The sequence below is a fragment of the Lycorma delicatula genome, chromosome 8, assembly GCF_047948215.1.
Source record: "Lycorma delicatula isolate Av1 chromosome 8, ASM4794821v1, whole genome shotgun sequence".
Classification (NCBI taxonomy): Eukaryota; Metazoa; Arthropoda; class Insecta; order Hemiptera; family Fulgoridae; genus Lycorma; species Lycorma delicatula.
The window spans coordinates 48,345,594-48,371,569 of NC_134462.1; the positions used below are offsets into that span (position 1 = coordinate 48,345,594).

The following is a 25,976-nucleotide window of genomic DNA, read 5'->3' on the forward strand; positions in this document are numbered from 1 at the left end:
TCAAACTTTTTCGTCCACCACCCACATTGAAAATCAAAACTTTTCTAGCCCCAAAATGTTTAAACTTACCATCTGTAAAAAATAATTATTACAATTGCTATTTTTAAGATGCACTCTTAAAAACAGCTATTGTAATTATTGTTTTTAAATGTAGCATATCCTACTTTCGAGTTGAAACTTACATTTTAAATGGGAGCAATTAAAACACATATTTAATCTATTTGATCTAGCTTTAATGAAAACTTGTTAGGTCTTTAATGTAGCATTGCAGTTTTTGGATCTTGTTCATTTTGTGCCAAGATATTGAAATCTTTAATAATTGAAACTGTAACATGGATCTTGGGTTAAAATGAGAGCGGGTGATACATGTTGCATTCTCAATCTTTAAAGATTTCAGTACCTTGGTACAAAGTGAACAAAAGCCTAAAACTGCACCGCTACATTAAAGAGCTTATAATTTGTCATTAAAGCTAGATCACAACCCTTTAATTTCCATATTTATTTGTATCAATATGTTCCTTAGATTGGGAGATATGCAGCATTAAAGACAAAAGTGGCCTTTTTGGCCAAAACTTTAAAGTGGAATTTTTTATTCAGAAAAATCATAGAGAGATATAAAAAGAAAAAAATTAAAGCTAGTCTTAAGCTTTTAAATGATTTTAATGCAGTTTACTGAAAAAAATTTGTTTCCCCATGCGCTCGATCTAAGACAAAGAAAAACTTTCAAATTTTTCTTCTCACTAATTTTTTTTTATTTGATGATTTTTTAAATCTGATGTATACTGTGAAAAAGTAGAGTATTCAAGCTTTAATTTTTTTTTTATTCTCTCTCTAAGCTTCTCGGTTGCAAAGATAAAGTAGTTTGAATACAATCATTTTTTATCTTAAAATATAGGTGTCTCTTTAATTTTTTGTACTAGTGTAGCAGGTAATTTTAGTTTAAAATGTCAGGAAAACATCATTTTTTCCTTTTTTTTTAATCAGCCTTCCTAGACTGCCTCAACGCCCCCAATTTTCTGAGGGCCTTCTACCCCCCCCCCCCCTGAAGGCCTTAAATAATTATTTAATAAGTAATAAAATTAATTAAATTTTTCAACATAGTTTTTAATAAACAATCATTTTTAATAAATATTTGTCCCTCTATTATTAACGATTCACTGATATATCTGTTTCCTGCCAGTATGATTCTTAGAAAAATTCAAAAAGGGAGATAAAACAACAAAGGGAAAATCACTATTTTTTCATTGAATATTTGTTCATTTTATAGATAGAAACAAAAATGAATAGCCAGCTACATTTTATTGTTACATTCTGTATTTATATAAATGAATTATCATTTATATACTACTTAATTTTTGTTTTTGTAGCTAGGTACTTTTACAGAGAACTCTGCTTCATCAGAATGCATTAAAATGTAAAATTTTGTATTAAAAACACATTTGAAAAATTAGAATATAGAAAGACAACCCTCTTATTCACTAATATTTTATTGTTCTATGATACAACATAAAAACAACATGCCTGTGAATAACCTCCCTACATGATTCCATTTATTTCATTTTCATTGTAGATTTAATTATAATTTTCCCTAAATTTTAAAATTCTATGTAAATCAGAAATAATGAGGCATCATATAAAACAGTACAAATTTTTAAATTATTACGAGATCATTTATTTAATTATATCATTTAGTCGGTCTAGCAATCTTCCTTAATATACAGGAATATATATGTTTTAAGGAAAATATTACTAGACTGATTATTAGTTAAATAAACAGTTTCATTTTATCAATTTTTAGATACATAGTTGTTTTTCTTAATGTATCATGTTCTGATGCTACTTTACATGTGCCAATCGCTTACACATTAAATGTTATTTATCTCAATGCAACCACTGGAAATTTACTAGTAACATTTTAATATGTATGTTAAGTAGTATTATAGTTGGTAAGTAGAAACTTCAAGTATGTAATTACTATATAACTGAAGTAGAATAAAATCTAATATAAAATGTAAAAAATCTATAATAAAATAATAAAATCTGTAATAAAATAATATAATTGTAAAATCTGTAATAAAATATTTACAGATAAACTTCAGATCACAATGGTAGATAGAAAACCATATTAAATTTTCTGATAACATACTTGAAAAACTAGTGGTAAGAGAAAGTTGCCAACTAGAAAATCCTCAACAATATATTGGTGAATGTATAAATATAATTTTACAAAAAGTTTTGTAACATCATAATCAGTAAGTATCCACCATAAATTAATTGATTAAACTTCAATGTGAGATTTAAATAATAAGTTCTATTTATTATTAAAAATGAGAATAAATTGTGACAATTAATATTTAATAAAATAGAAAATAGATCTCAAAGAACATTACTATTAATCTAATCAGCATTCATCTAATTACAATTAAAGATGTTTATCAAAACAGGGATATAAAGTACTGGATGACAAAACAGTCCCTTTTTTCAGGTAAAGTAATGGAATTTTTCATTATTTATAAAGTCCTTAATTTACAACTTTATCAATTAGTTTTCAATAGAAATGGTTTAAGATTTAGGCATGAACCTAAAAGGTAAGTATCAGGATGGTATGGGAGTAAACTTTTGTGAGAGCAAAATATTGAAATTTAGAAAAGAAAGTAAAGACCTTACAGCATATAGTAATATGAATTGATTAAAGATTTGAAATTTTTTTATTGGTTGGGTGTACTTTCTGAAGTGTAAGTATTTATTCTCATGGGTCAAAATATAATGAAATGTACATAATCCAAATTACTGACATAAAAGAACATTTTCCAACCTAAAAACTCTTCATGAGTAGGGAATTTCTTGAACTTATACTGGTATATACAACTACTGAATGCAATGCATTGTTGAAAAAACCACCACCCACTAAAGTAGCAAGCTTAATATAAACTTACCAAGTAGCAGTCAATATAATAACATTTTCAAATTCATAGATTTATTATCAACTATAAATACTGTAACATCTGGGAATGTATTACCATCACAATATGAAAAATCTGAGTCAAATCATCACCAACTGAATAAAATAACAGTTACAATTAAGCTATCAATAAAAACAAATCTGCAAATTTAAATAGTTCATCATGATTGAAATTTCTAGTATAAATGTACAAACTATAAATACAATACTTTTCTTAATGTTTCAAGTTTTATCATTATTTATTTTGAATATTTAGCTTACTCTCAATATTTGTCATTATAATCTGAATGTAATGTCATTATCAACAACATCTGAAACATTTTGATTTTTGTACACTTACCATTGTTTTAACAATTTTTCTTAAAAAATCCAATTAATTTTATAAATAAATATATTTGTATGTGTTAATTCTATAAATGTTATTACTATTAAATTTATCTTGCAATGTACTTTTATTCTGATTTAAATTATTACTTATTAGTTTGAAGGATATATTATTGTTTTCACTATTGAAATATTAATATGAGTATTCATTTTCAAAATAGCTATTTTATTGGTATTTTTATTGTTATAGTCATAAGTAATATGTCTCTTAGGTTAATACTGTGGTTTACCTTTCAACACAACAAATGAAGTATTTATTTTTTCTCTATTCTTTTAATGCATTTCTAATTTATATTCTCCATAAAAATATTATTATATTTAAGTTATTTATATTACATGATAAATGTTATAGAAGTGATATTCATAGAATTAATTTTAATAACTGTATATAAATACACATTGATAAAACTAATAGGTCCTATCAATAAAGATTTTTGAAACATTGATTTTTCAAATGCTGCTGAAAACCTCATTGCATATGGATGACCAATAAAAAATGCACAGAATAATTTTGAAATATTAGAAATTAATAATAATAAACTTGAATATTTAGAAAAATAAAATTTATTACCACATTCTGAAAAACAGGATATGTTTAGGAGAACTCTGTACACCTGATTTCTTATAGCACATGCAGAACATACCATAACATTTATGTAAATGTGGCATTTTGTGTAGCTGGTTAAAAAAAAGCTGACAACAAAGTTATACTTTCCTGGCATTGGTTATTTATTCTTATACAGTGGAAAAATAATAATAAATGAGGAAAAGTTAAAATTGATATTTTTTAATTTGATTGGTTTCCCCACCCACAGTATTACCCCCAAAGTATTTTTTTTTTTGGGAGGGGGCCACTTGCACTACTACTCTGCTTACGATGACAAAAAATTTTGTTAAAAAAATATAAAATATATTTGAAAAGTTTTTTTTTTATTTTTCGGGAAGGGAAGAATTAAGGGGTAAATTTTTTTATAAAACAGCAAGATAAACATGTACTAAGCTTAATATAAAGCAGTATTATAGTTGAGAAAATTGACTAATTTTCAAAGAAAATATCTATCCACTCCCTGGAGATTTTGACCCCAACTTTTACCAACAAGCTGCTCCATATACACAAATTTTTGGGCTAGATTTAATCAAAATCGGTTTATCCAGTCAAAAGTTATTAAGTATGTCTAATGCATTCAAGAATATTACCCCCCACTTTTTTTGTTTTTTTTTTGGGGGGTTCCTGGGCTACAAAACATCAAGAAATGCAAAACACCCACACCCCATTTTCTGACTGATTACCATACTTGCATCAAAGCTCTAGAGCTACCTAAACTATTTAAATAATTGCATACTTGTTTAAATAGCAACTAACTTATCTGCAACCACTATTAACTTCAGATGGTCATGAAAAATGCCAGATTTCAGATATAATGAAGGCAATGTACTATTTAATATTACAGTATTTAATAAGTGATGTGAATTCATGGGTTTGGAAAGTTTATAATTTACTTTCATAAGTTTGTATTAAGCTTGTTATTTTCAAAGGTAGTTTTTATTAATTATTAATTTCAGCAAACTAAAAAATATGTTTAACAAATTTTAATACTATGTTTGTAAAAGTGCATTGTATCAATGAGTTAAGAAATATGATCAGTGTATGTATGCTTAAATGTAATTTGCACGCTAATTTCCAAGTATGATGAAATTAAATAATTTTGTTTACTACTTACTTTTGATGAATCATCCACATCAGCGTTTTCAATGTCATAATCTTCATTATCATCATAGTTTACATTTTGTGAATTACTTTGTTGACTCCGTGACGACTGACTATCAGAACTACTTTGTTTACTATCAGTTTCTACTAATATAACTTTCTTTGGTTTAACTGGTGATTTTTGTTTAATCTTTTTTTTTTTTATTTCTTGACTTTTACTACTACCAGTATCATTTTGAGAATCCTCATTTATTGATCTACTTAAATCATTATCATCACTGTTTGTTTTTGTTCTGTCATCCTCATTGTCAGTTACATTATTATCATCATCATCACTATAATAATTTTCTTTACTTTTAGAACCCGGTACAACTTTTTTATAATCCTGATCACTAAGTGACTGATCAGAAGATAATTTTCTACTTTTTTTAATTTTTTTATTTCTTTCCAATTTAGTTGTAATATCTGGTTCATCATATTCAGTTAAATCATTTTCAGATGATGTTTGTGGTAGAATTTCTTTAACCTCTTTACTTTTCTTTTGTAATAAACCCTTTTCTCCAGATGTTTTATGATCTGTTAATTCTGAAACTTTACTTTCTATAACATGTTCAACATCTTTCTTTTTATGTTTTAAATGTTTATGATCTTTATCAACACTACCTGATTTATATTTTTCTATACTCTTATTTTCATTATCAAATTTTTCTTTATGTTTTTCTTTGTGAATTTTATGGCTATCTTTTTGTTTTATTACATTATCTTTTTCTTCATTTTTATGTGGAGTATGTTTATGTAAATCTTTACCCTCAGTTAGTTTTTCAGTAGTAACACCTTCAATTTTTTTATCGGTTCTATGTTTCTTACTAGATTTAATTGATTCATCTGTACTATTTGTTGATAAGATATGTGAGCTACTGTCTACATGTAATTTATGTTTTGATTTTAATTTAAATGGAATTTCTTCTTTAGATGATGATTCTGATGTAAAATGTTGTTGTTTTTTATCCTCTGATATATGTTTCTTCTTTTTTAAAAGTTTATGTTCTTCACCTTCACTTTCATCTGATTTATGTAAAATTTCAATCCTTCCTTTTTGCCTACTTTTTGATGATTTTCTTCCTGATTCAATTGCATCATTGTATGTATGATGATGCTTTTTGATTTTCTCATTATCTTCATGTAAATCATGTTTTTTACTTGTGTCATGAGAATCTTTTTTATGTTCTTTTTCTTTATGCTCACCTTCAACTTTTTTATCTTTATGGGGTAATAAAACATCTTCACGGTGATGTTTTTTTATAGTGCTTTCATCACTTTTTTCATCTTTAGTAATATGGTCTTTTGATTTTCCTTTTGATGATGTTTTATCGACAGTTATTGGTTTATCCTTAATAGAATGCACTGTGGTATGTTTATCATCCTTTTTTCTTTTATGCACTGATGGTGTTTCTTCTTTTTGTAATTCTTCTTTATCAAGAAAATGTCTACTTTCAACTAATGTACTATGTTTCTTACTTAATTCATCCTTATGTTCTAATTTTTCTGATTTATGATGCTTTTTATGTTTCTCTTTACTCTCAGGATGCATATCATCTTCAGAAATCGGTTTAGTTATTTTATAAGATATTTTCTTTTTATTCTTATTTTTTTTATTTTCAGTAAAATCATTATCCCACTGATCAGCTGTATCGGTAGCAATAATAGTATCAGCACTACTCGATTTCGATGGTTGATCATATTTTGTTTCTTCTGGTGACTCATCTGCACTATCTGTTTGACTTATCAATATTTCAGGTATTACATCTGATCGTAGTGATGTACTAGAACCTTTTCTTTCTTGTTTTGATACATCTTTATACTTTTTCATATCTTTATTATCAGAAATATGATGTTTGTCATGTTTTTCTTTGTGTTCATGTTTTTCCATTTTACTATGTTTATCATGTTTATGATTTTCTTGCTTTTCATGTATTAAATGTTTATCATGTTCATCTTGTTTGTATTTTTTTTCATGTTTATGGTGAACTATAGTAACTGTTTCATGGTGTTTTTTAATGTGTGTTTCAGTTTTGTGTACTTCAGCTGGTACTGTACTTTTATTTATGTGAGATTTATGTTTGTGTAAATGTGTATGTATTACTCTATCATCTGGAAGTGACTCAACCTGTTCGACATCAGTCCCATCTGCATCCATTATTGGTATACGCTCTTCATCAGAGTGTTTGTGTACTGAATGTTTTGTCAATTTTGACAGTAATTCTGAATGTTAAGAAAAAATGCAAAAAAAAAAACAAAATGATAGCCATAAGAATCAGTTAATAAAAAATTTATGTTAGTAATAATTAATTTAACATACTTAAAGAATGTTGAGTTTATAGAATCAATAATTAAAAGGAAGACAAACAATGCAAATTAATTTTCAACAAAGTAACACATATTTTTGTATTTTAATAAAATTTGGTCACATAAAAATAATGTTTAAACTCATACACTTCATAAAAATTCTCTATAGTCAGAATTCTTACGGAATTTATCAACAATAAAATTCTTAAAATGTCTTATCAAGAGAAGAAAATTTAATATCAACTCAAACAAATCATTTTGAAACATTTACACTAAACAAGTAAGTGCATCGCTAACTCAACAAAAGAGATATCTTTTATTTACATTTTAATTTTCAAATTTGTGTAAAATATTTATTATCTGATGATAAGTTCAGAAATAATCTATCAATTTTTTTATCGAAGTTAAAACAAATATTTGGTGTTTACACTTTAAATTCAGATGAAGTATAATTTAATAAAACTTTTACTTACTGAATTAAATCAGCCTAATCCAAATACATTAATTAAATAACATTTTAATATCAAAAAAATTTATTTAAAAATTATCTAAAATTTAATATAAACCACAGAATAAATAAACAGGAAAGAGATAAAAATATCAGCTGTATTCTGAATATTACTCCTTTTGGTAACAGTAAATATAATGAAAAATTTAACATTTCCAAGGATTTTATTAAAGACTGTAATAAATTACAGAAAAAATTGGAATATCGTTCTTTATAACTTTATGATATATTTCAAAACAACCAACAACTATGAAATATATTATAATATTACTTTGTTAGACTTATCAGGAATAAAAAATAAATTATTGTAAGCTTGAAAGAAAAATGACAATAAATATGAGAAATGAGAAAAAAAAATTATATGATGAAAAACGTTTATACAGTTTTTTTTAAATTTCCCAGTGATGAAAGATTATTTTCATCTAGGTAATGGTGCAGGTTTTTCTGTCTTTGATATTTGTGAATATGTGCAACCATAATGGTTATGCAGTTTAAATATGGCTGCCCAGTAAGCTATATTTTGTTTCATTTTCCATTACCTTACAATGAAATAAGGTAAAAAATGAAAATTTGTTTTAAAAACTTTTCAGTGTTAAGTTATAATGAAAATGTTGCCAAAGGTATTTGGCAAATCTAGTATGCCATGAGCAATTTATAAATGATAGAAATGCTTCCAAAATGGTCACAAATCAGTTGATGATAGTAACAGTATGTAAAGAAATTAGAGAAATAGTAACTGTGTTGAAAGACTGAGCACAACCACGACTGATGAAAAATAAGAAATAAATAAAGAGAAAATCATAGCGGAATGCTAAATCACTGTTAGGAAAGTTGCTGAACATATTTCATATTATTAATGGAAAATAATTTTCAATAATGTTTTGAGTATGATATGAATAGCAGCAAAATTTGTTATACAATTCTCACATTATAACCAAACATTGTATTGACCAAGGAATTACTGAGGAAATTACAAATTATGTCAATAAATTTAATGATCCAACAGTACATCACAACTGGTAATGAATTGTGAGTAAAGCTACAACAATGAAATAAAGGGTTAATCACAAAGGGTTTAATTTTGGCTTTTTAATCAAAGCCAGGATTAAAAATAGTTTGAGAACTAGAAAAAATAATAGCATAATAGTGTTAGATGAAAATGTATTTTGAAAGGAAAACATATGCATAGATGAATAACAAAATAATTTTTCAAATAAACAAAAAATCTCAATTTATTAATGAGATAAAAATTAAGACATAGGTATCTGTAAAAAATTATGAATTAAATGCAAGGTAAAAGAAAAAAGTGAATACCTTAGAAAAAAATAAGTGGATGACAGGGAAAAGAAGAAATGGGGTTAAGCTTTAGTAAATAGGTGCAAACCAATTATATTATCATCAAACAACAGGATAAATTGGAAAAGAAAGAATTTCATGAGAACTTACTTTTGGCATCTGATTTAATGTCTCCATTAATATTATGCCCATTATCTTCTTTTATTGTGTCAGAAATCTGATCACCCGATAATTTACTATTTGGAAGTACATTAAGTGTTTTTTGCCATTTATGAAATGGTGTACTATCAATTAAATCTCCAGATCCACCTCCTCTATGTTTACGATCAACCATTTGAAATACTTTACGTCTTTCTTCAGTTCGTTCACGCCGTAACTGAATCTATTGAAATTAAAAAGAATACATTTAAGTTAAATAAAATATGTACTTAAACAGACATAAAATTAAGCAGTAAATTCAAGTCAATATATACAGGAGAAATTCAAATATTCTTTTAATGTGAAATAAATTTTAAATTAGCATAAGTTAATTTCTTTTAAGTGATCTCTACTTAACACAAAAAGTTTTTGAATAGTACTGGTGATAACATCAGTATTCTTAAAGCAATTTAACTTCACCTTGTCCACATAATATATTAATTAAAATATTATAATAAAATTGCACTTTATGTCTTGGATAGCTGTAGTTACTTTTTAATTTCATTGTAAAAACCTTTAAACACAGAAAATGTTTGGAGAAATAAATTATTCTAGCAAGCAGAAAATCCACAAAATATCCTATTTTTACAGTTTACTGTTTACATCATAAAATTATGAAAACAACAAACTCATTAATGACATCAAGCTATTTTTTTTAGTAGATTATGTTCTCCTTGGAAGTATAAATAAGAGCTAAAAAAATAAGTAGAGTATTAACAGAACACTACTTCCAGTGTAATCTAAATCTAGTTTAAGAATGGGAAAATAGATTCAGATTAAATACATCTGGAACAGAATTAACTAATACTTATAAAAGATAATTCATTCACAAAAAGGAAACCAATTTTGAACTGTCAGAATTTACCAATTTCAGTCTTTCTAGCTACAATGGAAATAGTTATAGATTAAAGTTTATTGTGAAATATTTATTTCGATATTAAACACAAGGTGCGGGGGGGTAAAAGTCAATTTCTTCTGCATACAGATTTAAATTCTGTGACAGGTGAGAAATTTTGGTTTTAGTTGGTAGTAATCTACTGATACAACACTGTTGTTCAATGTTGCTCATTTCAGTTTTAATCTGCATTGAGAATAATGTGTTTAAGTACACAAAACAAAAATTATTTCTTTTGCTTTAGTGTTGGTAGAAAAATAATAAGATACTGCTGCTCCTCATGAAGAATACACTGATGGAAATGTCTGCTGAGGCATTTGCATTGGTGGCATTCTAACAGAGGCCAAAGTGATGACTGAGTTGTGTTGTCAACTCTAGAGGATCTAAAACCTCAAGTAAAGCCCATCAGGACTAGGAACAGAGAGGGTAGTGTGGCAACCAGGATTGTCAGAAGGTGCGTAGTCTTCCTCCTACAGGGGTTAGGATGTTCATGAAGAATTTAGAGAAAGATTTTCTAATTCCCCATTGCTGATTAATCAACTTTTGATAAACTAAACATAATGTATGAAAATATTGGAAGTGTTGGCGATGCTTTACAATCAGGTAGGTGTAGAATTAATTACAATTTGGAAAATAAACAGCTTATTGTAGAGAAATTTTATTAGTAATAAGCTCTCCAAGTGTCAACTAGAAAGGTTTTTTTTTAATTTGGATAGAAATACCTAGCTGAAAGTAGCTGGAACAATATGAAAAATTTCAAAGGATTTTAAGTTTAAGTGTTATCAATCAAGATTACTTTATGAAGATGAGTTTGACTGAAGAGTAAAATTTTGTAAGGAATTTATTATTCATTGTAAAGCAGATCCTCATTTCTCTAGCCTAGTAATATAATTTGATGAAGGATATTCAAATGGATAAGTAAACCATTGATTTTAATTACTGATCTGATGTAATTATTTAACAGGAATTCAATGTTCATGTGTTATATTTAGTATGGGATCACAAAAGAAGGAAAATGAGGAGACCTTATTTGTTTGATTCAAGTATAACAGGCAATTTATATCTTGAGATGTTTTCCCAAGGTATTAATCTACCCTTTGCTTGAGAGAGAGCTTCCATATGCTTGATAACAATATGGGACACTTTCTCACTATTCTTTTCAAGTTAGAGACTTCTCAATTAAACATTTCCTAAATGGATAGGATTCCAAACAACTTAATCTTCACTGCATTCTTATGATTTGCTGCATTGTAATTTTTTGTTTTGAGGCATTATCCAAAAATGGTATTTTCTAAATCCAAATGATCTGTACTGCCTGAAATTGTTGACTGAAAACAGTCGATTTTAGAAATTGGGACAAAACTTTATTGGGAAAAATGTGCTAAAATTAAGTGGTTAAATACACCAGAATTACATAAGAACAGAAGGATTACACTTTAAACACATCCTTTATGTGGTCATTCAGTTATGAAAAATTCTTTTTTTATTAACTATTTTCTTGTCAGTAATTGGGGAAACTGACTTTTACCCTACCTGATATATTAAATATTGTAAAATATTACAAAATCCAATTAACTTAATTACCTTTAGATCATTATTTGCCTCTCTGAGGGCATTGGTGAGAGAGATAAGGTAGTAAATGATCAATACAAGTAACATCAATAAGGGTATGACGATTCCTGGTGATGCAATATAATCAAGTGCTCGATGAATGACCTTACTTGGAAGAGCTTTCTTTGTGCTATTAGTAAATAAATGATAAATTTTTTCATAATTAGAAAATGGTCCACAATGCCAAGATGGTTCAACCCAAACAATAGCATAACTTACAGGTAGAACACAAAGAAACAACATAGTTAATAAGAGAGCAAGATAAAAATTATTAGAACGCGAAGCTCTAAATACAACTTCATGAGGTACATTACATGTAAGTACAGTCCAAGAGCGAAGATACATCATAACAACCAACTTAATAAGGTTAATAAGCGGAAGACCTGGTGAAAAGAACATTCCCATCCAAACCATACCCTGGTTATTAACTAGATGTAATATATTTTCTGCTATTTTAAAATCACCATATTGTGGAAATTTTTTTTCTAAATCCCAACACCAACAATTATTCATCACTCGCACAAATACAGCTCTGAAGAAATCTACCATCAAAGTTGACATTATTGTAAGAACCTGAAAAATATGATAAAAAATAGATCCAAGAAATCATAAACCTTAACATACTCTATTAACATATTTAAGGAGGTACTAAAAACTTCATATTGTTGTACTAATACTTTCATAATTATGTCAAGATTGAAATGATTAAGGAATTTATTTGCATATCAATCGGTTTCTTGAACATAATTCTTCAGTACATTACATTTTACAAAACTTATGGCAAAAAAGATGTATTATTCTGTAATAGTGTAGAATATATTTTTCCTTATAGTACCTGAAGTAACACTAACAGTTGATTATTACCCTAACAACAACAAAGGACAATTTAACATTACGATTACAAAATTTGAATTTTAAAGCAACTTTTTTTCGAATTTGGAGCAATAAATTTACAAATCTATCTAAAGGACTTTTAAATTTGAAAAGTCCTTAGGACGGCTGCATACAGCTCCAAGCAGCTGCATTCAGCTTCCTCCATGCTAAAAGCAAAGCTTTATGCTGGCTCCTACTAAAATAATCAGTCTTCTGTCAGCCTTTAATGACTCAACATATGTTAATACAATATTGCTATATATAATGTTATTATAAGTTCAAATATTATAATAAAATTAATTTACAATATAAAATAAAACGACAATTATTTATTTAATTGAACCAGTAAAACAAAAGATTTAGAGTAATTAAACCTAACCAAGGTTAGGTAAGCAGATAAATGTGAAGAATACAGAACAATTAACTTAACTACTCACGCATCAAAAATTTTAACTAGAATCTTGTAAAAAAGAATTGAGAGGAGAGTGGAATAAGTGTTAGGAGAAGACCAATTTGGTTTCAGGAAAGGGAAGAAGGATAGCAATTTTAGGCCTCAGATTAATAGTAGAAGGAAGATTAAGAAAAACAAACCAACATACATGGCATTTATAGACTTAGAAAAGGCATTTGATAATGTAGACTGAAATAAAATGTTCAGCATTTTAAAAAAATTAGGGTTCAAGTATAGAGATAGAAGAACAATTGCTAACATTTACAGGAACCAAACAGCAACAGTAATAATTGAAAAACATAAGAAAGAAGCCGTAGTAAGAAATGGAGTCCAACAAGGATGTTCCCTATCCCCGTTACTTTTTAATCTTTACATAGAACTAGCAGTTAATGATGTTAAAGAAGAACAATTTAGATCTGAAGTAACACTACAAGGTGAAAAGATAGATGCTATGATTTGCTGATGATATAGTAATTCTAGCTGAAAATAAAAAAGATTTAGAAAATACAAAATGGCATGTATTAAGTCCTATGCAAAAACCAGTGCAAGAAAATAAACAAAAACAAAATAAAAGTAATGAAATGTAGTAGAAATAATGTAGATGGACCACTGAATATAAAAATAGGAAGGGAAAAGATTTTGGAGGTAGAAGAATTATGTATTTTGGGAAGTAGAATTACTGAAGATGGATGAAGCAGGAGTGATATAAAATGCCGAATATCACGAGTGAAATGAGCTTTCAGTCAGAAATATAATTTGCTTACATCAAAAATTAATTTAAACATCAGGAAAACATTTTTGAAAGTATATGTTTGGAACGTAGCTTTATATGGAAATGAAACTTGGACGATCGGAGGTATTTGAGAAAAAAAGGATAGAAGCTTTTGAAATGTGGTACTATAGGAGAATGTTAAAAATCAGATGGGAGGATAAAGTGACAAATGAAGAGATGTTGCAGCAAATTGATGAAGAAAGAAGAGACAGACTAATAGGTGACATATTAAGGCATTCTGGAATAGTCGCTTTGATATTGGAGGGACAGGTAGATGGGAAAAAATTGTGCAGGCAGGCAACATTTGGAATGTGTAAAACAAACTGTTAGGGATGTAGGATGTAAGGGGTGTACCGAAATGAAACGACTGGCACTACAAAGGGAATCTTGGAGAGCTGCAACAAACCAGTCAAATAATTGAAGACAAAAAATACTCAAGATTTTACCACTTGTATAAGTGGTATTTCCAAAATATGAAATTAATAAAAAATTATACCTCCTCCTTATCACCACTTTATTGCTCTAAAATAAACAAAAAATAATACCAGGTCCATAACAGTTAATTTAACAAGCTCTTGACCAAACATAGTCTCCCAGCATAGACTACGAAGTTTACGTCTTGTTTCAATATCCAAATTTTTTGTTTGTAATGAGTGGTCAACTGGTGTTTCATCTGAAAAATATATTAAAAAATTTTATACCAATTGTATTTAATTCTTCATCTGAAAAAAATTCTGTTTATCTAGCCAGACCACAATGTGGACAAAATACAAGCTACTAACTAGATCACTGTAAGTAGTGAAGAAAAATTTCATTCATCAACATTTTTTTCTTACATTTTCTACTAGTATAAATTGGAATTCAATTTTGGAATACCTCTACATCCAGACATACACACACCCACAGAAAAAAATTAGCGGGATCTACAAAGTTCAAGGATGGAAGCTATCAAATCATACATAATAAACTTAAGCTATGATACCAGTAGTGACAACATCACTTCTACAGAGATTGAAAGCACTGATGAATACAAAGGTGGGAACAGCAAAGAAATTATGAGCAGCATGGAGAAAATTTAATAGTTCAGATAACTACAGTAAAAGGGTAAGTATTTATAATTTCAATATTGAATCAAATAGGAAAAAAAATCAATTATTTTGTAACGCATAAATATTTAAACAGTGTTTGTTTATAAAAAAAGTCACTTTTGTTTATTTATCTATGAAAAGTATAATTCACAGTATTATTGACAGTTAGATTCATTAATGAAATAAATAAACTACAAAATTACAATTAATTATAATATTAGATTATAATTATATTGGTTTTTTTTTGCAATTATAGACCATGACATGTCATGTACCATTACCAATTGTAATGGTGTAAAAAAAAACCATATCAACACACAACTGATTTATAGTATTAACAATTCTATGTTTGTTGTGCAAAGACTATACACTGCTCCCACTCTCCACAAGCCACATGAAATGGCATTATCAATATGTTTAGAGGACAGTATTGAATATTCCAACTATTAAAAAGATAATAATGACTGAATCATTATAACAAAAAAAAAATATATAATATTTATTTATACATTAACAATATAATTTTGATGTAGAAGAAAACTTTTTGTGTTTAAATAATTTTTTTACTACCCAAAGCTTACTCAAATTATTTAAAGTTGATCTATTCCTATTAAATTTTAAAGAGGATTTACTATAATATGTGATAATCTTTTACAACAAAAAATTAAGAAAAGTAAAATACCTGTAACAACAGTAAAAGTACTCGGTGAAGTTTTAAATTCTGTAGTTTCTGAGTACATTGTTTCTGTAGGATGTGAAGACAGCGTACTAGGTTCAGAGGATGATGTATCAGGACAAATTGTTATGTATTGACACCCATCATCGGTGTACATTGTTGTACTTTCAGTATAATTATAAATATCATTTAATGTTGTTAAATTTACATCATCAGTTATATCAAAATTTATATAAGTGTCAGTATCGTTATCTGGATAATCCTCAGGAGTTAAAAAATCTTCCTCAGTTTCATTATAATTTTTGTCATAATTTGATTCGTCTTCCATTTTATCATAATTAAAAAGTTGTAAAACAAAGGGAACAATATAATGTTTTGTAACATTAACATCTTTTGAATTTTTATAAGAAGTATTGTGAAATTTTTTGTCATAAATGGAATTATAATCATAAATTCTATCTAACATTAAGGAACTCATTGATTTATTATCAAAATTATTAATAAAGTTGTAAGTATCATTATTTATATCAAAAAGTGATTCATTTCTTTCAATATCGGGTGACAAAGTACTTAATGTTGAGCTCAATAAAAACAGTGTCGTTAAGGTAGAGACAGTAGATGGTGATTGGGTTGAAGTTGAAGGTAGTGAGGATGCAGTAGTCGATGGTAAAGATTGATCAGTAGTCATTTTAGTACTACAATTAACTTTTTTTACGTAACATGGGCTTATAGTTGTTTGAGTTGTATTGAGAATATTATATAAAATATTGCCACTAATAGTCGTTAAAGTTGGAGCAAATGTTTCATGTTTTCCTGCTAATAATTCTGCAGGTTTTGATGATGTATTATTAATTAATAATTGTTTAATTTCTTGTAGCCTAAGTGTCTGAAACACAAAATCATTTATTAATGAAATAAATATAATTAAAAAATAAAACAATCACCCAAATAATATAAAAGAACAATCAATCAATAATCACCAATAATAAAAATAATATTTAAAAACGTACATATTATTACATTATTACATATTTATATATTTAGATAAAAAATTGCAAAAAGTATTTAAATATGGTCATATACAGTGGGTTTATATAGTTCATGCAACCCAAACCAAATACAAATCATACAATTTATTAACTTATTTATCTATTAAGTTTATTGTTACATGGTTCCTGGTGAGACAGATTTGTTTAAAGTATACTAGACAAGAGTAAAATATATACATCACTTGATTCATCATACCTCTGTCTATGTCAGTACAACATGCAAGCATGTTGTACTGGTTTTCACAAACCCAGTATTTATTTATTGTGGAATATTATTTAATCATTCAGTTTAATCAAAATGCCAGAAAACTTTTACAGCTAATTTTTCTGATAGTACAACACCAAATAAGTTATCTGGATTTCATGAAATAGGAAAAAAAGTTGATCACGAACATAGTATTCATCTGTCAGTGTTACATGATGAGAGTTTGCAAGATATTCATCAGTCACTTTTACGCTCTCTAGAAAAGTCATCTGGGAAACTTTCTCAATAGACTGGATTTTTGGTTGGGGTTGTTCAAAAGACTACACAAAAACTCAACTTACAGCTACATCAGATTCAAGTACTGGAAGAAGCTGGTTTTTTTCTTGATGATCTTGCCACATAAGTTTGAAGCTTGTCTGTGAGATATGGAAATGAAATTTTGTTGCGTACGAAAACTATCAAACCTGAATGGAATTTGAACCCGGTTTTAACAGACGATTTCAGTACTGTATATGGTTAGGTCATTCAAATGTTTCATCCAAGTTCATGTGCATGTTCTAGACAATTTTTTTATTCAGATGATAGTTTCATCTTCCTGAATATTCTAATAACAAGAAAAATAGAGTACATAGTTCTGAGAATTCTCATATTTATTATGAAAGGCTATTATAGTCTCAAAAAGTTAATATTTCTGTAAAAAAATGAGCCTGATCATTCTTCATGTCTCATAATATCGTGCCAAATATCAACTGTAGAATGTTATTCAAAAATTATTATAAATCTTATAGCCTACCTTGAAACTGAAGTATGCAACTACTGGTTACTGCAAGATGGTGCCACACCATCAATTTGACTACGGAGTTGTTACATGAATTTTTTGATGGTCTGTAATTTTCTGTGGACTATGGCCTACACAGACCCTGAATCTCTCATCACCAGATTTTTATTTATGGATTCATCTGAAGGTACTGTTTTCAAGAAAAACCCGAACATTTCGAATGAATTTAAAGAAATTATTGAATCCAGCATCATCAACCCAGCAACTCTAAATAAAGTTGCTCTGAATATAAAAAAATTATGTTCCAAGTGGACATTTTCAGCATTTATTGTGACATGTAAGTTGAAAAATATAAAAAATATATTTTGCTTAGTTTTCTGTATAATTAAATTATTCTGTCATTAAATAAATATAACTTTTACCCATGGGTTGCATGACTTATGAACATGCTTTATATGACTACATTATTAAGTATTATTGTTTAACTGTATACCATCAATTTTTAACAATTTAGTTTTGATGTTTTTAACTGTTATTATTTCTTTTTTTATAGCATCATTTTTAATATTATAATGATAACTATTGATATTAGGTTTATTTAAATTAAATTCATGGTTTGGAAGAAGATAGAAAATAAAAATTGAATTCATTATTTTGTTTCATATGCTCTTGAAAATGAACTAATTCTCTAACTCCTTTGTCAATAAAGATTTAAAGGTACTTTAAAAGGAGAATACATTTGTATTTCTAAGAAAAATGAATAATGTGCATTTTTTGTAGTTTTTTGTTGTAGAATGAGACATAAAAACTTAGACTTAAAAACTCTTGAATTATTAATATTTTTCTCCAAAATTATTTTCGGAGTATGAGTGGCTCAAATGTATAGTTTTACCAATAAATCTTTACAGCAGGCCATACGATAAAAAACCTATCCAATGAAAATATTATTAAATTTTACTCAAGAACCTTGTATTTTTATGTATTTTTCATAAAACAAAACATTGTAAAGTTAAATGTGATTCAAAATGACTTGCTAGTCATTTGAAAGAAAAATTTTCTATTCTTTACTATATGATGATTAGGTTTTTTACCAAATTAATAAATAAGTTTGGATTTTTATAATTGTTTTTATACTTAATCTATTTTAAAAATACGGTAAACAGATAATCTAAAAACCGTTTCTATAATTTGAATGGCATTTAAAATTTACACTTCAATTTTATCTGCCATAATACTAAGAACATAAAATTAAGTCATGAATGAGTTGGTTACTATTTAGAAAAATTCCACATGAGTTTTTTTCCAAAAAATGTTACTTTTAATAAAGTAGATAAATATACATTTGCTGCTGCCACCTATCAAGTGGTGATTCTACTAACTGCTAGAGACTTTTTTTACACTGATGAGTAATTTTGTATTGTACTTAACTTCTTAATATTTTATTTTTAAAAAAATGTATAAACTCTACCAAAGTGAAGCATTTATTATCTTATAACTACATTTTAGGATTTATTCACTTCAAAACCAGTTACAGATTTCTTTACCACCAGTTAAGCATGCCTCATTTGGCTTGACTGAAAGTTTGGACTATCCAGCTGAACAGGAGAACAAGCTAAACATAACTCAATTTTATTATATTTATGTTTAATTCAATGAAACTTATTAATTTAAGTTGTTTTAAATTAACACTTTTTTTCACAGAAGCACAAATCACCAGTAAAAGCATATTTTATGATATCTAATAACTATACTATATTTAAAATTTAATTTTAAATTTAAATTAACTTTAATCATACATACATCAGTGAATCATACAAACCATGTCACTTATTTTAGAGAATGAAGCCAGAATAAATGTATATAAATTTAGCATATTAAGAACCATAATTCTACAAAAAGAGAAAACAGTTGTTAGTAACTATAATTCATAAATACAAATAAGTTATACAAAATAAATGTTATTTTAAATGAAATATACAAAAAATTAAAGAAGAGAATACACAGTTGATTTTTACAAACAATTTTTTTTTTTTTTTTTAATTTGCTTTAGTATTTTTAAAATTAAACAGTTTTACACATCTCACAGACCAGCAAAGTGGTTATCTGGTTCTGCAGAGTGTAAGCAACTTTATTATTATTTTTAACCCAGAAAATGGAACTGGAAAGAGAAAAGGTTATGGTGATTGAGGTACAATGTCTGGTGTAAAAAATCAACTTAAATTAATATACGCAGCATAATTTTTTGAATATGGTACATCCTGCATAGCCTACAGTTGTTATAATAGTAGATCTTTGTAGTGGATATAAAGATGAACCAATTATTTCCTGAAATACCATTTACTGCTCATTAATTAGTTTATTATCCAGAATTCCTAGTTGTTTTTGTAATATATATATATATTATTTTCAGCCATAACTAAGTGGAATTATGATAACTTTTTACGAAGTAATTTTAATTTAAGTGAGCATGTAGTCTTAATTTTATCTCAGAAATGACACTTCTAAATTTCTTTGCCAGAGATTTGGATATACAGAAGCCCCTGGATAATCCAAACCAATAAAAATCCATGGCTGTTCAGATTACAAAAAACTCAGATTATTGAGGATTCAACTTAATGGTACAGGACAGAGTTTTAAGGTGCGTTTTGGAAGTCAAAGAAAGTGCTGAAACTCTTTCTTTTAGTTTAAACAACACTTTCATTACAGTATTGATATTTACATTCTAAACATGGTTTTTATTATTGTTTCTTTAAAAAAATGGTAATTTTTGTCTGTTTCATTGAAGTTAATGATTTTTTCCACTGCGTCTTTTCATATTTGAACCAATAAAAAGTAGTTTATGTGGTGGAATGTTGTTCTCTGTTGCTCACTGAATATAAGTGTTAAAACATTTTATTGCTTCTTCATGCTTTACCCTCTTTGCTTCTACTTCAATTTCATCATCATCATTTCTAACATTTTCATCTAATCCTTGTCGTACTGCTTCAATAATGTCATAATCAGATTTAAGTTAGAAACATTCTTTCATGTCTATGTTAATCCAGTTCATAATGTCTTCTTTTTATATCTCCGGTTCAAGGTTAACAGTTCTAGTTAGTTCTACCATGGTTTCTATTTGTTTACTTAGACTAGTGCCTACATTTTCATTATTTTTAACCATTGAAGGTATAAGGTTTTTCCATGATGCTTGAATTAAAATCTTAAAGAAATTCCAAGCAGCAGCAAGAGAAATCACAACATCTTTCAGATTAATTTTTTTAAGCACGCTACTATGTCATCGTTTTGAGAAATAATTTGGAAAAGAAGGCTTTTTCTGCAATTAATTTTAATTGACTGGATTTGGTTCATTGGGTTGTAAAATGGCTGTGCAATTTGGTGGCAAGAACATAGTGGTTATTTTACCATATTCACTAGTCAATTATTCTATGTCTGGATGTTCTGGACAATTTTCAATTAACAACAGAGCTTTCTCGTCCTAATTTATGGATTTCAAGTAACTTTTATCATATGGCACAAAAACCCCATGAAACCATTTGTAAAATATGTCAAAATTCATCCAAGCATTTACCTGATTTCTGTATTCAACTGGTGATAAAAAGATTTAAACATTGGATTTTTAGCTTTACCTATTACTAAAAGCTGTAATTTATGATTACCAGAAATATTAGTGCAAGACAAGAGAGAAACTTACTTTTTTTGCATTTTCTAGTTTTGAGTTCAGACTAGTTAGTATCACAGATTACCTGGGGTTCAGATTATTCAGGGGCTTCTATATATATATATATATATATATATATAATTATAAAGTTACTTACTAGAGTTACTAAAGTTATGAAGTAAAGCAATTAGATGACACACTGTACACTGTACAGTGTGTCATATTATACAGATTATAATCTGTTCCTTTGATTAAATTTGCTAAGCAATTTGAGCCACTGTTTGGATTCGTATATTTAATAAAACAACCAAGAATGTAATTATTATTTTTTACCAAACAACAATAAATATATTAATTACCTTGCAAGTTGCATTCGTAATCGTTTCCTTGGATGATACTGTTCTAAAGAACCCAACATTTCAAATATAAATGGAAATACATTTGTTATAAGTGATACAACAATAGTTACTTCATTTTGTCGCCACCATCCACCAGCTTCACGCTGCTTAGTTGATCTTTCAACAACAAGAACTACAGCGTAAACAGAAGAAGCAAATAACCAAAGAACATTTAAGTTGGTAAATATTCGTAATGCTAACATTTTCCAACTGTAAAAAAAGAGATTAAAAATACATAGATTAATAAATAATAATTTATCTATTACTTTATATTGTTATTAAACTATTTATTTATAATCAAGAATTACAAAAACTAAAACAACAATAATTAGTAATGTTATTTTTATTATTCCATTAAACTACTGAATTAAACAGAAACACAAACAATAGAAGGAAAACTTAAACTATCATGAAAAATGCCAATCATCTGCTACATACAAGAAATTTAAGAGTATATTTATGGAAACAAAAATATGATTCAAAGAAATAAAGTTAGAAGATTTAAAATTTATAAATTTAATAAACAATTAATTCTTCTCTTCTTTATATGCTTTACTTTCAGGGTTAAACTTAACTTTTCAAAAACTTATATCTACATCTTATCACACAACACATATTTATTTAGTTTTTCACAAAAATAATTTATCTGGGTTTCTAGGTCAATCAATTCATCTTTATTACTATTACATAGTTTGCAATATTATACAACTCTTCTTGCAGGTGATTTTTACATCCCTATTATTACCCATAAAGTGTTGAAAAAGGAAAAAAGGAAACCTTTAGTCTTCAAATGGATCCCTCACAAGATGATTAACAATCTAAAGGATCTACCCTAATCTGAGACAGTCCCTCTACAGTATTGATCATTTCTTTGCTTTCGTTTTCTTATCCTTCTTCTTCAGTTAAGACCCATGAGTGTTGGGTCAGTCGCTGTTGTGGTTTAATCTGTGGAGTTATACTGACACCTTTAAATAATCAACCTAATTATGGCTCAGCAGGATGGCAACCCTCTGTACCTGTGAAACTGTTAAGGGTTCTGCTTCCTATACACGGGTTCACAGATCCAAAGCAGTATTAGCTAGAGCTACTTCTTATAAAATCTAATGTAGCTTACAAATCCTGTAATAGGTTCAGGATTTGCAAAAGAATTTGAATTATGGAAGATATATTTACAGAAAAATAACAGTGATTTAAATTGAAATAGAATAATGATTTTTTAGGGAAAATCACAAAAAGGAAACGTAGGGCTTTTAGAGCGGCAGACAAGAGATAATTTATAGAAGTACAAAGATACTTTCCAGGATAATGGAGAAGTCACATACCAAGTTTTTTTTTTTTTTTGTCTTCAGTCATTTGACTGGTTTGATGCAGCTCTCCAAGATTCCCTATCTAGTGCTAGTCGTACATACCAAGTAATCACTCATTATTAGGATCAGACATATTAACATTATATAAACAGCTAAAATAATTAAACTTATCTGTTAGCTCCAGATTTCTACCACCCAGTGTGATTTTTTATTAGAACATAGTCTTTCCCTTAAATGCCTACATCTTAATTTTAGTTACAGAAAAGGAGATATTAAAATTACTAATAACCTCTTGTAAGTTGAAAACTCCTACTGCAATGAATTCTATACGATTATACTAATAGCAGAATAATCTGTTTTTAATCAACATGGCTAAGAGACATTTTGCTATTTTTGTTATTTTAGAATAGATTTTAAACTTTTACAGTTTTTAAAAATGTCTTAAACTGTGTCTGATGAAGTAGTTGTATGCTATAGAAGCATTCACAGAATGAAAAAAATCAACAACACAGTGAGTACTTTTATATAATTTCAACTTATTCTTTACTACTAGAAAGTAATAAAATAATTATCAATCTTTATGTATGTAAAAAATAAAAATAAATACCTTCTTTCATCTCGTTTTTTTTCAGCTTCTTCCAAAAGTGCTTCTTTAAATCCTAATATAATAGAAGCTGTTCTGTTATGAGCAGTTTCTGAATTTCCAATCATATAATCCCAACCAGTAAATAATTTCCATGTAAATACACATTCATCATCTTTTTCTGATAATTTACTTTGGCGTGAGTTTTCAGCCATCCTGTAAAAAAGATAAAACATTAAAAAAAGTAAATACTCACCATAAATCATTTTGAATTAATACTATTTATGATGTTGGGATCGATCATAAACTGAATCCTTTACAAAGTAACAATTTCAGATTACTAAAACATCTCTAGGAGTATTATTCTGGAAAACTGAAAGCAATAAAGTTACTGTAAATGCCAAGAACTGATGTCAAGTTTAAGAATCAATTCTTGAAGATAAGATGTCAATGTTAAAAAAAACATTAGTTAATTTATATTTTAAATGGGTAATATACATGCTGTTGATTGTTACAAAGTTAATATACAAATTTTGGAGTTAAGGTACACAGTGATTGATTATTAACCACAAGATTTTACCTTTTATCTAATCTCTAGGGAGAATTAATTTTTTTTTTTTAATTTATCCCTATAATATGCGTAATAATATATAAAACAATTGTAAGGAACTTATATCCTAAAATTAATAGTTAATAGTTAATAGTTTCATGACAAGCTGTACACTAATATACTGAACAGTAATAATCTGAAATTACTGAACAGTAATAATCTCAGTTGCATTTGTTTAATGATGATGATTTGATTGTTGTAATATAAACCCACAAAATGTGAAAATAAACCTTTTTTTTATTATCTTTTTTGTTGTAAAAAACAGAACTTTCAATATTACTTTATTTTCATAAAAAAAGGAGTAGAATTAAAAGAAGAAGAACAAATTTAAAGGTTCTAAGAGAATATTCATGTCAAGGCAGGTTTGAAATTGTTTTCTAGCATTTAATGAGGTAGTTGGTGACAAAGATTATCAGATGCAATGTCTAATACAATATTCCATTTGGAAATAAAGTGGTAAACTGTCTGGCTAAACTAACTACAGAAGCCTCTCTTATCTAGCCAAAAGTTCAACAAGGAGTAACTTCAGTTATCACAGGAGGCTAGTGAACTTTGGGATAAAGAATTTTCAGCTTGAGGTAAACATCCTGGACTTGAGTCACTAGGAATGTTTATAAGTCATTCTAAGAAGGACACTATACTACACTATGTGAAGGATACTTAGTTCTAAGTAAGAAAGACCTTTGGCCAATTATACATTTACTGTCTGGGGTTATGGCCCTCTTTGATAAAAAAAAGAGTCAGAGAAATGTCATGTGAAACACTGTAGATGCTATCAACAAAAGAGACAGAAGCAAACATTTTTTAAAAATATCCAGTTATCTCTTACAAGATTTTATACATTGGTAATATAAATTTATGGTCTAATAAAAGTAAACCTAGTGCGTATAAGAACTTTGTGTGTAACAATGGATTGATAGACCACTTTACAAACAAAAACAATATCATGATGAAAAAAGTGGAAAAGTGTCTTCTGTCGACAAAACTGTAGTCAATGATTGGTTAAAAAGTGCCAGACTGGATTTAAAAAGGAACTAACTACACTGATAACATTTATTACACAGATGAAGCTGGTATTTTTTAAAATTTAACTCTGATAAAACATTAAAATTTAAAAGTGGATATACCATATACATATATCATTCTTTACCTCCTAAAACATAACCAGTATAAAATAATAAACACTTAATCATGCTTTTTAAATTTTATAAACACTGACTTACCTTCTAAGAGTAGCAACAAAACTATAAATGTAAACAGCTAATCCAGTCAGAAAATATGCAAGAGGACCTTTATAACTAAATCCTCTTCTTGATTTTTCTTGGCTGGTGTAATATCCGTAAAATATTGGCGAATATTTTAATACACCTTCAAAGTCCCATAACGTCATAAAATTGGTAGCATTAGCTCTTTCATCTTCAAGAATTTCTTTACGTTCACCTGCATTTTTTCTATCAGCTGTTAAAACCTGAAAGAAATAATCACGTCTGATTAATAAATTTTATTTTTTAATTAATTTCATAAAATAAAAATTAAAAAAAAATGGTACCTTTATGACTGGTGGGTAGTATCCTGATGTTGATACCAAAAAATATTTGTTTATTTTTCTTTACAACTTCA

At 27.6% G+C, this 25,976-nt stretch overlaps 1 protein-coding gene across 1 annotated transcript in view; it reads right to left on the reverse strand.

The window, feature by feature from the left end:
• The window catches only part of Tmc (Transmembrane channel-like), a 69,952-nt gene that overhangs the window by 1,918 nt on the left and 42,058 nt on the right, over positions 1-25,976 (reverse strand). The window contains exons 7-15 of the mRNA XM_075373728.1: positions 25,580-25,824; positions 23,771-23,962; positions 21,818-22,066; positions 19,620-19,689; positions 15,775-16,654; positions 14,550-14,677; positions 11,882-12,481; positions 9,355-9,586; positions 5,068-7,316 (exon numbers count right to left, since the gene is read on the reverse strand). Of these exons, the coding sequence (XP_075229843.1) occupies positions 5,068-7,316; positions 9,355-9,586; positions 11,882-12,481; positions 14,550-14,677; positions 15,775-16,654; positions 19,620-19,689; positions 21,818-22,066; positions 23,771-23,962; positions 25,580-25,824 (4,845 nt within the window). The remainder of the gene's footprint in view (positions 1-5,067; positions 7,317-9,354; positions 9,587-11,881; positions 12,482-14,549; positions 14,678-15,774; positions 16,655-19,619; positions 19,690-21,817; positions 22,067-23,770; positions 23,963-25,579; positions 25,825-25,976) is intronic.